This window comes from Hakea prostrata, chromosome 7 (genome assembly GCF_041222555.1).
Source record: "Hakea prostrata isolate BN-2017 chromosome 7, UWA_Hpros_2, whole genome shotgun sequence".
In the NCBI taxonomy this organism is placed as follows: Eukaryota; Viridiplantae; Streptophyta; class Magnoliopsida; order Proteales; family Proteaceae; genus Hakea; species Hakea prostrata.
Genome location: NC_142606.1, coordinates 24632655 through 24648222, shown reverse-complemented (window position 1 = coordinate 24648222; position 15568 = coordinate 24632655). Strand labels below are relative to the sequence as shown.

At 37.0% G+C, this 15568-nt stretch overlaps 1 protein-coding gene across 1 annotated transcript; it reads right to left on the bottom strand.

The window, feature by feature from the left end:
* Window positions 1–3306: 3306 nt before the first annotated feature.
* On the bottom strand, window positions 3307–8517 carry LOC149010741 (caffeoylshikimate esterase-like). Its single transcript, XM_089161582.1, has 9 exons — window positions 8390–8517; window positions 8109–8196; window positions 7895–7988; window positions 7766–7798; window positions 6525–6671; window positions 6207–6337; window positions 4709–4846; window positions 4131–4229; window positions 3307–4037 (listed from the first exon to the last, which is right to left on the bottom strand). Exons 2-9 carry the CDS (start codon window positions 8166–8168, stop codon window positions 3594–3596), a joined length of 1146 nt encoding a protein of 381 aa, XP_089017708.1. The 5' UTR covers window positions 8169–8196; window positions 8390–8517; the 3' UTR covers window positions 3307–3593.
* Between the last annotated feature and the right edge of the window lie 7051 nt (window positions 8518–15568).

The window sequence follows — 15568 nt, the reverse complement described above, 5'->3', positions numbered from 1 at the left end:
ATGCCTTGTTGTGGTAGTGGCACGAAGAATGTCAAAGATGCGTGCATTTTGTTGAGAATAACGCCCCAAGGTCATCCCAAACCTCATGAGCAGAGAGGCTAAGGACACTATGAGCAATATCTAGAACAAGAGCATTGCGCCGGAGAGAACCATATTGTTATACATCCATTGAGGAAGCAACTGATCAATATGTTTTGAAAGAGGCCGTCAATGATTGAGTTTCTTTTTCACTTCGAGGCCATATGCATAGTGCGTTGCCGTCGATAATTCTCACCCTTCAATGGTTGGGTGACCAAAATGGCACCCGGATAGTCCGAGTGATGAAGGAAATATGGAGAAGAGGAATCCAAATCAATAGACTTAGTATTGGTAACTATTGAAGAGGAGGTAGAAGATGCGAGAGAGCGTGTGACTAAGATGTCAATCTTGTTTGGCTGATATAATATTAAGACACAACCTCGGAAACGTTGATAATTTCATATGAGAGAACCTCAATATATCTCCTCATCCCATGTTGTTAGGTATTATGTACAATAAAAGAAGATATACTGGAATACAATACACAATGTTTGTATAGAAATATATACTGAATGTTTGTATGGAAATACATGTATGAAATGATTTAATAAAGAAACCAATCAGCCAATTAGGCTCGTGAATGGAAGGATGGCGTTGGAGATTTGAATTGAGGATGATGATAAGAATTCAAATGAGAGGAAGAATAATATGGAGGACTCATGATGAACAAATATATGGAAATAATTCAAATTAGAGACTTAGGACCGCCTATTTCCCCACTTGCTTTATGCCGGTGGTAGGTGATCATTATTCATCCGTTGATTCTTGGGTTTGTCCTTTCCGTCTTCATTTATTCCGGGTGATGCATTTCGTATATTTTCATTGTTCATGATTGTTCCATTATATTCCCCAAAAACCAAGACAATATATTCTCGTTATATTGGCATATGATGGTGGATTGGGTTTTCCTGAGAATCTTTCGTGGGTTTCCCCTTTTTGTGATATGATTATAGTCTTCGTCATATCATATCAACTTCTATTAATGGTGCGCTCGTGGCTATGATCCTTCTCGTGGTATCGTCGCTCCTTGTCTCTGCCCGTTTATTTTTTGCTCATGCCTTTCCGTCTCTTCCTGCCGGTGGGTGTTGAGTTCGAATAGGGTCCTGTTTTCTCATTTGCTTTTGCGTGTTCCGCTATTACAGCTTCTCTTCAACAGTCATGCATTAAAGCTTTGTTCGTGTCTTAAAGGTTCCCGTGCGCGTCATCTTTAACTTTTTCCCCCACTCAGTTTGGTTCCCTTTCTCTCGTGTTGCATATTTCTTATAATTCCAAATATCTTGGTTGCCCGTCTTGGTGGTCTAACTGTTGTTCAAAGATCTTGCGGTGGTGTGGTCTGTTGGAGTCAAAACTATTAAGCCATGCTGAAGAAATTCTTCTCGTCGTGGTTGCGATAATATCATGCTTCGCTCATTTAAACTTCCTCATCATTCTAAGAAATCGAGTCCCCGCAGGTTTTATTGGGGAGATTCGAAATCAAGGGAAAATTTATTGGCTTTGGGACAAGATGTGCAAATCAAAACAGTCTGGAGGTGTGGGTTTCCGAGATTCATATCTTCATAATCAATCCCTGCTTTGTAAAATAGCATTTCGGATTTGGCCTAATCCAAACTCTCTTCTTTCTTCATTCTTGAAGGCTGTGTATTTTCCATGTACAGATTTCCTAAATGCTACAGTGGGAAATAATGCTAGTTGGGGATGGCAAAGCATAATTGGGGGAAGGAAGCTCTTTCTCAAGGTTTGGGATGGTCAATAGGGAGGAGAGATCGAATTCACCCTTGGGACTGATAACTGGTTGCCTATGGATGGAGGTATGAAACCGGCTTCCCCTCTTGATCCTTTTTCCACAATTGCTTCTATTGAAGATTTTATTGACCATGATTTGAGATCTTGGCGGGAAGATGTTCTGCGGCAACATGTAATTCCCTCTGGTGGACCAAATCCTTTCTATAAATTTGAGCATCTTCCAACATGAAGATGTACAACGTTGGTGTGCATCTCGTAATGGAATTTTTTCGGTGAAGAGTTGTTATCATATGTTAAAAAAATTGTAGGAAGAAAGGTGGGCAGCAGCAATGACTTCCTCACAGGGGGTGTTTCTATAATTCCAAAATTGGTGTGGAAGACCATTTGGTCGTGCCAAACCTTGCCTAAAATTAATAGATTGCTATTGAGATGTTGTGTGGATGTTATTGCAACTGAAGACGCCTTGCAAAAGCGACGAGTCCTATTAGATCCATCATGTAATCGTTGTGGAGAACTTGAAATAGTGGGTCATATTTTTCTGGGTTGTAGCTTTGCGAGAGCCGTTTGGTATGGCAACTCAACTGGATACTCAGATGCCAAGTTCCTCTCCTTCTTTATCTGATTTTATTTTTGAATGGTTGAGTTTCAAGCAATTGGGTAAGGAGGAGTTTCGTGTAATCCGTACAAGATTTGGTTTCATTTTATGGCATACATGGCTTGCTCATAATTTGTTGATCTTTCGACAAAAAGACACACATCCGATTGTGGTGATTCAACAAGCACAACAGGTTGCTGATGAATTCTTGACAGTATTGAAGAAAAATAAAGGAAATGATGGTCATACGGTGGATTCTCTACAAGAATATAACAATTCAAATCAAGTGTCTTCTCTTCTTTTTTCTTCCCAATCTATATCTATAGTTCTTACTATATTATATGATGCTAGTTTTACAACATCTGAAGAGCAAAATGGGATTGGTTATGCTTTTCTTTCTCCAAGTGGAAGTTTGTTGCATGTTGTTTCGGATCCAGAAAAGATTTCATCTTCTTTAATGGGTGAAGCTTTGTGCCTTCGTGATGCTCTTCCAGAATGCAATTCGAAGTGGATATAGATGCATCCAGAATATGTTTTGATAATCAATCGATTATCCATTTCTTAAATGGCATTAATTTATTTTTAGATTGGGATGTTAGTCTTATTTTAGGAGATATTTTAAGGCTATATCAGGATATTGATGTTTGTAATTTTCTTTTTATTTCAAGAGTGTCTAATGCTTTAGCAGACACCTTGGCTACGAGGGTCTGGTTAGTGCCGAGTTTAACTGTTTGGCCCGTTTCCTCTCCCAAATTGGTGGATTTCTTACCTTTAGGTTGTTCCTCTCGGTAGTTTTTTTTTATAAATACAGTTCTATTACCCAAAAAAAAAAGCATACAATTGGTGCACCACAGCTACAATATCCAACAACAGACCAACAGAAAGGCACATGCATATGCATTTAGGTGGTTCATCATTATATTCACAAGTCACCTCGATCTACAAAGTAATACACCTTATATGTTCCTTGACCATCCTCAACACCATACAGAAAGCCTACGAAACGCAAGACCAATATATTCTATCTATACCTGATTTTTAGTCTATTGTATTTCTTCATTTTATTTCATTTAATTTGCAGCTTTCTTTAACGTTGATGAGAATTATAGGGGAGCATGAGATTAAGAACAGCGAGGGAAGGGAGGACAGACAACAACATCTACATGAAGAGTTTTAACTACATAGCAGAGTGGTGATGCTGGTGGTGGTGGTGGTGCATACGTCGTCCCTTCCAGCCACATAGATAACTACCCAAGTGGCGTGTGCTCTGTTTGTGTCGCCGTCGTTGCTCTCTATCCTTCTCCATCGATGATGTCAAAGGTGTCAGACGACCCAACTGCTCTAATGGCGGTGGGTCAGAACGTAGAATCAGGTGTTGATCCGCCATGAAGACTGCATTTTCGTCACTGATATCAGTTCGCTTGTCCAGCCAAGCTATGATGTCTGCAAAAACGATCTCTATATTGTGATCAGGTTCACCAGATGTAAGGCCATGCCACATTCCGGCGTACAGCTTCATGGTCTTGTCTTTGCTGGCTGCTTGTTCGTATAATGCTCTACTCACTTCTGGATCAGTCACTGTGTCTGCTTCCCCATGCAGCACAAAGAACGGAATTGTCACCTGTTTGCAAGAAAACATAAACCCTAGCTTAGCAAATGAGCCACGGATGATGAAACTCTAGGACCCAGAGAGCGAGAAAGAAAGGTAATTAACCTGGTTCAAGCTGTGCTCAAGGCTCATGCTCGTTCTGAGCATCTCCAGAGCTGTCTTCAGTCTGGGCTTGTCTTGGTATATCAGCCTATTGTTTCTTATCTACAAGTCAATGCCAAAGTGAACCTTCCATTATTGGTGCAAAATGAAGAACAGCTCCTAGTGTTGTATGCATGAGATATAAACATATTGGGTCAAATATCTTTCTTTGCGACAATTAAATAAAACATATTTCTTTTTTTTTTATGTTATGTGGAGTAACTTTTCCATTTCCTTGTCTACCTCTAGTTTCCTTTCTTTTCTTTTTTTTGCCAGAATCTAGAAGTGGAGTTCTCTCCTAATGTGTGATAAAGATATGCGAGAAGAGCACAAACTCCACCGAAGATTAGATCCAACTCATAGTATCAACCATGGTATCATCTCTCTCCTACAGAAAAGTGTATAATAGTGCTATTTTCATATTTTCATCATATAGAAGCTGATAAAGTAACATCCCATGACTACTAGAGAGGATGAAAAATAATGTTATATACCACGCTTTATTTTTCAAGGGATGATGAAGAACTGAGATGCATTTGTACCTCTTCTCGCTTGAAAGGATCTTTAAAGGTAGAGTCAATGACATCCTTGGTAGGAACAATCTTCCATTTGGGAATGATATCTTCCACTTGTGTCAACAGATTCACAACCATCGGGTGCGGCTTCACCTTCTCCGATATCTGCACCCGAAACAAATACCAACTTAACCAATCATTTTCAAAGCAACTAAGTATGATATCGTGCTTCACGCAATTAATGCATAGTACCACATAACCTATGGTCGAGATCTACGATTGAGATTAAGATCTTGACTGAAATTTCAATTTCGGCCATCCGTCCGCACAAATAAGTTTTAACACTTTTGCAAAACGGATAACCAAAATCAAAATCTCAATTGAGATCAACCCCCGAAATCTCAATTTCGATCCTCAAGATCTCAATCTCGACCGTATACTACTGGTGTTGTGCATTAATTATGCAGTACCTAAGCAAAATCTAGAAGAATTTTTCTAATGAACTCTTTCAAAAATTAATTGACTGCCAAAAGCGAAATACTAAATTACCATCCGAGTCAGTCAACTGAAATAACGTTTGGCTTCGATCTAGATATAAAGTGGGGGTCGAGATTTTTTTTTTATTCAGTGGTGTAGTTCAAAAAATACAAAATACAAAACATCTACAACAAGTGGTTAAGATTCACGAGATTGATGTGGAGCATAGACAGCTCAGCAGCAGTGAATCTCAACCACCGAATTAAGTCAGCCATTATAAGATTATAAAACCTGGACCTGAAGTACATAAAATACGGTCTCAGATATAAATTATCAAATATGAATTGACAATCACAAAAGACTCAATGTTTCAACCGTTCACATGGAACGGGGCCACATGCAATCATTCTTTGTAGATATGGCGCTGATCAAATCGTGACATTTTTTATTCAACTCGGATTAGTCAAAAGAATCATATATGTTCTTCCTTGGTGACTCAGCTCTTATTCCTCTTACGTTTCCTTCTTGTAAGTTGTAACAGACAACTGGGTCCACTTCACGGTGCACACTTGTCCTTTTATCTATTTTCTGGGTCTGCAAATCGAGGAGATGACTACACATGGGGCTGGGAGACCTTATCATTAATTATTATTATTTTTTTATATATGAGAAATATTATTATTATAGGTGTTGTCGGATAAGTGCAAACCCAGAACCCAGGACCTCTCTGTGGAAGGGTAGCTTATTTTATTGTTGGTTGCCAAACCCGGTTTTCAAGGCATTGTCCTGACTAATCCGTGTTCGATCCGAGTCGCACACCTGGCTGTGGTGGGTGAGTCTCCCAGCGGAAATTTTTTGCATCCACAAGATTTTGATACCGGAACCTTGCTTAAGTGGACCAAGCTGCTTACCACTTGGACCAACCCCATTAGTAAGGTGGCTTTTAATTGCTCTACTAATCCACCTTATTTTTAATTTTAATAACGTGGCCCATGGAAAACCCTCAAAAGATTTTTTGCATTGAAATTTGCAAGAAATTAAACGGTACCTTACACATGGGAGCCACGAGTACAGCGCCGTGCCAGAAGGCTGGGTCCTTCTTGTGAAGGAGAAGTGCCACCGCTCCACCCATCGACTCTCCATACAAAAACCTCCGTTTCCCTCTGTGCCCTTCTTCCTCTGCATCACAGTAAATGCTATAGACTATCAGAAACAACATGTTCCAACTTCCAATCCTGAAAATTGGAAGAGAATTGGTCGAGCCAACTCGGGTCTTACCCAGATCAACCGATTCAATCCATATTTTTCAGAGAAAATTAAATCGATATTTTCAAGACAAGAAAAGGTTGATGGGGGGTTGGCTTACCACACACAGACTTGAAGAAGTTGCTGCAATCAGAGACCATATCATCAAACCTCTTGATGTAACAACGGGACCCCATAGACCTGCCGTGCCCTTCATAGTCCATACCTACCACACCATACCCTGCACTCGCCAGTCTTGTCCCACACCCTTAAAACAACACCAATTCAACAGCAGTATCACCATATCATTCAATTCCTCACACCCCACAAATAGTAACCAAATCAGAACTTAAAACACAGAAAGGAACTCAATCAACACCCTGCACAAGGCTTTGGGTTGGGATCAGATCTCCCAAATCCTAAACAGCTACAGTAACAGGACTGAAAAGGCAAAATGTGGGCAAAGTCAACTGGTATTTGTTCTATTATGTTCTACCAAAAGAGAAAGGAAAAAGAAAAAACAGGTCCTTGTGTTTCGTGGCCAACTGATATTTTGTTTGGTTTATTGTAGTTTAGCAAATACCACCAACCAATTAGAAATTAAACAACTAAAACATCACTAACTCTATTCAAAATCAATGCAAAACTACAAGTCTAACACTGGGATGGGAAGCTGCAACCATAATTACACACCCACTTTCATAAACACCTCATTAATTGAATTTGAAGATTTTATACTACTCTTGTCTTAGAAATTTATTGAGAAGCTTCAGAGTTCCCCACCTAAAGCTTCTAGTTTCTTGTCTAGAGAAAGTGACCCAAGATTCAGCATAGAACGTTAGAACCTTACTCTCCTAGGGGGAAAAAAGGAAACAGAAATAAATACACTCTACTGCATAGGTGTCAGGTGAACGGACAAGCTTTGCAGTTTCACCCTAGGGCTTCAATGGTGTTTTACAAGAGAAAGGGACCAGAATTCACCCATTAATACTTACAAAGGGAAAGAAAGAAAGAAACAATATTCAACATTACTGCATAGGTGTCAGATGAACCTGTTTGTTTACCCAAACTGGAAACTGAGTGAATATATTCATGGTTGGTCTGCTGTTTACTTTGAGTAGTTGCTATTGGTAAATGCAAAATTCAGAAAACATTGCAGGAAAAAAGAAGAAGAGAACAAAGTAGATGAAAAGGCTTGAGTAAAGGTTTCCAAATCCAAATTTCAACTTTCAATTTACTTGGACATTTAAAAGGAGAAAAGCAGGGACGGTGGGGTTGGAATGAAAGAAGAGAAAGGGAAGAAGTAGCGTATTGATTGTTTTATTGCGAGTAGAGGAAAACATTGATGAATTCATTAATTACCTCTCATGAAGCCGCTGCATTCCATGCCATAACCTGCAAAACCATTATGAATCAATTAGTAAGAAGATGACTAATGGGGGAGATAGTGGAGTGACGTGATGGCCTGTGAGAAACTAGAGAGAGAGAGACCATGGCAGAGGAAAACTAGGGCCTTCGGTGAAGAAGATGTAGGTAACCATCTGCAGGTAAAGAGCTGCACTCCTCTGGAATTCCTGATATACTCCTTCACAATTCCAACACAGACATCCATTCACCAAATCAATCTTGAATTTAATCATATTGATTTCAACAATTTGAAAGAAAATTGAAATTATGGATATTAGCAGGAAATTAATTCACTTACCTCTTGATATTCCACATCCATCTCTAAAGTAGTAAATGTCGAACACTCTCGATCACGCATCAAATGTAGAGAGATCAATTCTGTGAAACTAAGCATAAAATAGGACACGGAGATTCAAATGATTTGAAACTCACAAACATAAAAAAATCTACACTAGATACGAAATTAGAAGAGCACTGCTCGTGAAAGAGCGAGAAAAGGGAAGTTGCAGAGACAGATGACATTGAAGATTTCAAATATTGTTTGAATAAGAGATGATGACAAGAAATCAAGAATCTTACTTCGTGCTGATGATAAGTGTTGGTGAAGCTATTTCCTTGAATCTTCTGATCTTTAGATTGAGAAGAAAGAGAGAACAAGAGACAGAGACGCTGCAAAAGGATGGAGAGTAAGGAAGGGAGATGGGGAAAGCGAGCGAAAGATAGGAAGCTTTTATTAAAGAAATAAGGCGGCACTTAAGTATATGTAATGTCATATGTGTTATGTTTCCCACGCCCGATATGCAATGAATCCGGATCCTCACCCCGTCGGAGTAGTACAGACTGCTCTCCGACGGGTTCCGACCACACAAAACAGTGGGCCCACTGATAAAATTTTAAACTTTTTTGTTTTTTTCCAAATAGTGTTTTTCACCGTGGGCCCCACTGTTTTGTGTGGTCGGGAACCCGTTGGGGAACTGATCCGAACTCATCTGCAATGGGTTTAGTTCCGGCCTTCCAGGTCAGCACAAATTGGAACGGTCGATTTTCTGATCCATCTGACATTGAATCGGTGGCTCCTCGTATATGGGACACTCTAAAAACGTAAATCGTATGCTTCTCTTCAATGTGGGGGAAGAAGGACCATTATCTTGTTCATTTCTGCTTGTAGATATGTGATATGTGTCCCAACATTACATTAAAAGGTTGAGGTCCATTTATAAGTCACATCATTTAAACGATTGATGTAACTTATAATTGGATTTCAACAATTTGATGTGATGTTAGGACACATGTCATACATCTACAAGGAAGTGGATGGTATAGACGTACAATAGAAACTAACGTCTCATAGTAAGAGGTAAAGAGATCAAATATTCTTTTAGGGTGTAGTCTCGCCTTATATATTATCTTAGGGCATGTTTGGTTACTTGAGTCTGGAGATTTCTAATCTATAGAGTCATGGTTCATAAAATTAACTGTTTGATTAATCTGAATCTATGGTTCGGAGAGTTTTGTCAACGTGATTTTGTGAATGTGCAAATCGGCAAATGTTTAGCGCTTTTATAGTAGAGGTGAAATTTACAGATTTACGTTTTTAGTGTAAAAAGGTGAATCCCTAGATTTCATGAATACAGGGATTCACACAACGAAATGGGTATAAATTTTCCATTTATGAATTTAGAGATTTGAAATTTTCGAATTTATGCAACCAAACAAACCCTTAAAAAATGTAGTTGACGTTCACGTAAATTAACTCGGAAAAACCTCCTTTATGAAAAATAAAGGAAACAACAACAATAAATTTACACAAATTTAATGATAATGAATCCCTTTAGTTCCTCACTTTGTACAAGTTGGATTGGGATTCTTGTTAGTGATCGCAGGTCGATTGATCTCTAGAACATATAATGGAAGGGGATTTGAGGGGAGTCCAAACATCTCTCCTCTACCCTTCATCCTTGCATATATGATGAAAGGGTCTGAGGAGAGGGAGTATAGGAGTCCAGATCCTCTCCACTTGGACAGACCATCCTTCTATCCTTCCATCCTTCTACATTTACACAAAACTTTCCCACGGTACATGGGTGAGACCTATGTCAGACCTTCTGTGAATGTGGGAGGATGGATGGACGATCCCTCTAAGTGAGTACAATTCTCTATCTTCTACGTTGCATGCAGAGGATCCATAGTTCATATCCTTTCTACCCAGTCAGACTATCTACCCATTCTTCACACACACTGAGTCCACACACGAATTGATCTATGTGAGAGTGTGGGAAGACAGGAGGACGAGCAATTGGATAGAAAAGACCTGCAGTATAAGTTCCTATTACGTAGCCTACATGTTGACAAGAAAAGAAAAAGGTTGACACACAATCAAATCTAGGGATATCGCCAGTTAGGCGAGAAAAGGCGAGATATCGCCGATAATTCGGCGATATCTGCGACAGGGGCGGACCTGCATTGGGGCCAGGGGGGGCCATGGCCCCCCCCCGGATTTTTTAAAATTTGTTATAAATTCCTTAATTTTCTGGTTTATATGTTAATTCCTTTATTTTTCTTCAGCTTTTTCTCTTTTTACATGTGAAATGTCACTATTTGGCCCCCCCCAATATTGAGAACCATTTTTAAAGGTAATATAATGGATATAAATGTCATTCCAAATTAAAAACTAGTTCCTCAATCCCTATTTATTCTCCCCTTTTTTCTCTCTCATGTTTTCTTCCTATTTATTCTCTTATCTTTTTATAAACGTGGGTTAAGGAAAATTTTTGAAAAAAAAATCTTGTTAGGTATTCAAAATTTCATTCCTAATTAAAAATTAACTCCTCAATCCGTATTTATTCTCTCCTCTCTCATATTCTCTTTCTATTTATTCTCTTCCCTTTCTATAAGTATGGGTTAAGGAAAAATTGGAAAAAAATCTTCTCCACAATTAGGTATTCTTTCTCTTTCTCAATTTATTTATCGTTTCTATTTTTTTATTATTTTTATTTGATTTTATACTATTTGTTTCTTTATTTCTTTTACAATTTTTGTTATTTGATTTTATACTGTGAATAAAATGTCTATAGTTAGTAAGGTAAAACTACCATTGGTTTGCATCTACTAACAAAGAAAATTTTGGTTTGTGTATGACTTTCTAGGGTTGAATTCATGTTTTTTTTTTTTTTTTTTTTTTTTATCTATATTTGTCAAAAAAAATTATTATCAATAATGGGCCCTACATAAATGAGTTTTTGGTTTTTTGGTGTTGTTGTTTTTTTTTTTTTTTTCTCCCCCCCCCCTCTCCCCCCCCCCCCCCCCCCCCCCCGCCCGGGCGGCCCCCCCCCCTCCTTCCTTTCTTCTTCCCCCCCCCCCACAATCCGCAAAAAAAATTTTTTTTTTTTTTGTTTTAAAAAAAAAATATTTTTTTTATAAATTTGCCATAATTAACAACACATTGTATAATAGCAACTTAAATGACAATACAATTAAATTAAAGAAACTAAAAAAGAAAAAAAGAGATTAAATGATGTTGCTGCACATAACCATCACCAACTGCTATTGGTTAATTATTAGATGTTGAACAAGACAAGTACACTCAAAGAGAAAACACTAATGTGGGTTGTAAATAGAGTGGGGTTCGTCTACTTATTGAGTTTCGTGTTAATCATACTTCAAAGCTCCGTCTACGTATCAAAATAATTCACATTTAATGTTTGAACCAACTTAATTCACCGAACAACTCAACCAATTCGTTGTAATTTCTAGAATTTGATCTAGTATTTTCTCACAAGAAAATGAATCATGCACAAGTCACATCAAATAATTTTAATTAAATTAAAATATAAAAATATTTATATTATAAATTTAATCTCAACATTTTGATGTGATGTAACGACATATGTTACACATTTACAAGAAAATCGGCTCGACGATTTCTAACATGGATAAAATCATGTAAATTCTCCACCAATTTAACTCGGTAAAAATTGAAATTCTTACAATATCTTATTAAACAATGTGTCACTTTTGTAGAGATCCCTATAGAAATCCATTGCCTACGTTTTTTTGGATGGTTACGTAGTTGTTTTTTATTGAATCTTAACATATTGCTAAATATTAATTCGTTTTTAGGTAGAAAGGTAAAAAATGTATGAGACAGTCAAAGACAAAATTTCATCTATAATTGTTTGATTACTTATAATATACCACGGTTAATGTATGAGACCAAATCTTTTTTATTGCAGTTTCACTTACTACATCGATCAATAAAAAATGAAGAAAACCAAAAGTGCAAGGATAAGAAAGAATGTGAAAATTAAATCCTTAAATCCTCTCGTGCCGTCTTTTTTTTTTTTTTTTGTAAAGATTTTGACCATTGTTTGATTACTTATAATATACAACAGTTAATTGATGAGATATTTTAGTATTATGAAATATTATTTAATTATTTTTCTCTTTTAATAATTACACTATAGAGATTAGAATATATGATCTTAATTAAAAAATGGGGATCAAGATCCAAATAACTTTATAATGGTAATAGGTAGTGATGAGGACAAAAGAACATCTAACCGGGTTTAGCCACGGTAGGGTCGTGGACTTTGGTTAGGACGGAACGATCATGGTTGAGACTGGTTTAGAATTTGAACCAATCAGTTATGTAGATGAAAAGGAGCTCCACGGTTATGAAAATGAGCGTGATCTCATAGGAATATTCGGTAGATGTGATCGTGTTATAGAAGGAAAGTACCATTAATAAGAGATGGATGACCGTGCTAGGTAAGGTAACTGTCCTTACCATTGAAAGAAGGGTAAAACCCTAAGATTGAACATCTATCAAGAAGAGGCATTAATGAATCAAATAGTTAAGAAATGAAGGTAAATCCTATATAAACAAATGCCTAACACCCAATAGAGATATTTTAATCATTTCTCTTCATTATTATTTTCAATTAAAGCTCTACAACTAACTAGAACTCTGTGATCTAATTCATTACTGACTTAGCCTTTAGAAGTGACCATTCGATCCTATGGTTAGACCATCCATCTTACAGGTTTTTCATAAAGGATCTGGAGGTTAAACAGATTTTGGACGCATCATACAGTTTTCAAAAATTGTGCTATTTCAAACAATAATTTTCAAAATTTTCTAAGGGCCTGTTTGGTTACATGAATCTAGAGATTTCAAATCTCTGGATTCATGAATCTGAGAATTATACCCGTTTGGTTGTAAAAATCTCTAGATTCATGAAATCTACAGATTCACGTTTTTAGTGTAAAAAGGTGAATCTGTAGATTTATGGGTAAGGGGTGAAATCCAGAGATTTCAAAAAAGCTATACAATTGTACATTCACAAAAATCACGTCGATCAAATAGTTTTTTAAGATGAATCCATATATTTCATTCCACAACCAAACACTTAATTTTATAAGTTATGATTCCATAGATTTGAAGTCTATAGATTTGAAATCTCTAGAATTTGAAATCTCCCAGACTCATGTAACCAAACAGGCCCTAAATTTACTTGACCATGCAGTCTCTATTATATATACAAGGCAACAAGTAGCAAAATAATGAAAACAGGAGAAGTTTTAGTTTACCCTCATGACTGTTCTTAACTTCTGAATAATTGGAAATTTCGTGCCTGCACCGAATAGTTCAAGCTCGTATCCAAAATTTAGTGGGCCTTCACAATTTCCTTCTATCTGTGAAGCTAGGTCTTACCACATTCACACATTCCAAGTCCGAATCCCTTTTATTATTCAATATATATTCTTCACTTCCACTCCAAAAAAAAAAAACACAATACATTGCATTTTCTACATTCAATAGCTGCAAACATAAGAATAGGACATTTTTTTTAATCATGGTAGAAAGTACGAAACATAGTCATTAAATCTCGAAAATATTGTGTCTCGGGATTGCGACAACAAACAAAGATTTAGGTTGAAATTGGTATAGCTCTATGCATCTCTCACACTTCTCCATCATAATGAAGAGACGGGCTACCATTAATTCTAACATGACGAATCACAATGGAACCCTTCTATAGACCCCACTTATAATGTGCGGTGAAGATGTATAAGGGGATCATAGGCTAAATCCAAACTCCGACGATTGTGACTGAGGTTGAACCAAAGAAGATCTCAAGTGGTTCTTTTGAGGCTCTCAAGTGAGAGTTATGTAATGGTTTTTTCTGAGAATTACGTTCGAATCGTTTTCTAGCGTTTTTTATCAAAGAACGGTGGTCTGAATAAAATTTTGATCGTTTCGTAAAATTTGTATTGAAAACACTTGAGATGATGGATATTTAACTTATGAAGCCTGGAAAGGAATTATAAGTTGTGTGTGAATGAAGTTTGGGTTGAGTGTCACTCTTTGATGTGATTTTGACGTTCTTTGACTTAAGTATCCATCATCTCAAGCATTTAACAAGTAACCTTTTCAAATACGAAAATTGACTGGTTCGTTTCCTGAAAGCGAAAGAACGACCCATTTTACCAAACGCCTTTTGGTGTTCTTTGGCATTCTAAAACTGTTATTGGACTGTTTTCAAAAGTACTATAGTTATCCCACTATTATCTCATAAATTACATGGAACCCACATGTAAATTACAAGTTACCCATAATAAACTTTGTTGTTAAAAAGGATTATGAAATTACCTAAATGCCATTACTTTTATTTTAAACATTTAAAAATTTAATTTACCTAAATACCCTCGGGATAGGAAAATGAATATAATACCCCCAATTTCGATTCAGCAAATGACACTAATACCCTCACTATAAATTTAATGATTCAAAACCTGAAGTCAAATTACAAAAATGCCCTCCCTTAAGCGAAACTACTAAAATACCCCAAGCATACCCCCCGTGTCTCTTGCAACCCATGTTATCCATATTCTCCAACCACCCCTCCGCTACTCTCCACTGTGCTACTTCTCCAGGCACAATACTACTCACTATGAGATGATTAATTTTGGGCTACTCAGTCTATCAGATGGTGAGAGAGAGCTAGAGAGAGAGATTTTGAGAAGAGAAGTTGGGGGTGATGTCACACCCCACCTAGCCGGATTCAGTCATACCGGATACCTATGTGGATGATACATTGCAGACATAGGTTCAATGACAATTCCATACAAATATATGATATAGCATAATCAACAGTACAATAATAAATCAAGTTCAAATATCTAATTCTAAAATCTGAAATATCAATTACAATCATCCAAGACTCGAACCCAAAAGTTAAGCATCAAAGTTCAAACAAAGAAAGAAAGAGTGTTTATAGTGATAAATATTCAAGAATCTTAGTAAAAGATACCATCGCCTTTCTCAAATAAAATCAAAGTGTAGATATAGAAAAGTGTCATAAATGACATAAGAGATTTCCTAAGTACGGCGAGATCTCTACTACTAAAGGCCAGCTTCGTAGGAGCAATTAAAGCACAAGCACGAAGCCTCGTGCACTTCCACTTATTCTTCAATTGTTCATTCCAAATAGTCTCCCTGCGACGAATCCTCCATTTGAGAGGAGTCCTCATAACCTGTAGAGAAATCTAAATAACATATACATATAAATGAATGAATACCACAGAACTCAGTGAGGCCAATTAAACATTAATGTCATGCATTCAATCATAATTTCTACATCATATTCATAAATGATGATAATAGTAATAATATTAATATATAAATGCAAGATTATGATGTATGCCCCTAACTCTATTATGAAGTCTCTATGGTAGACATGCATTAAATTTAAACAC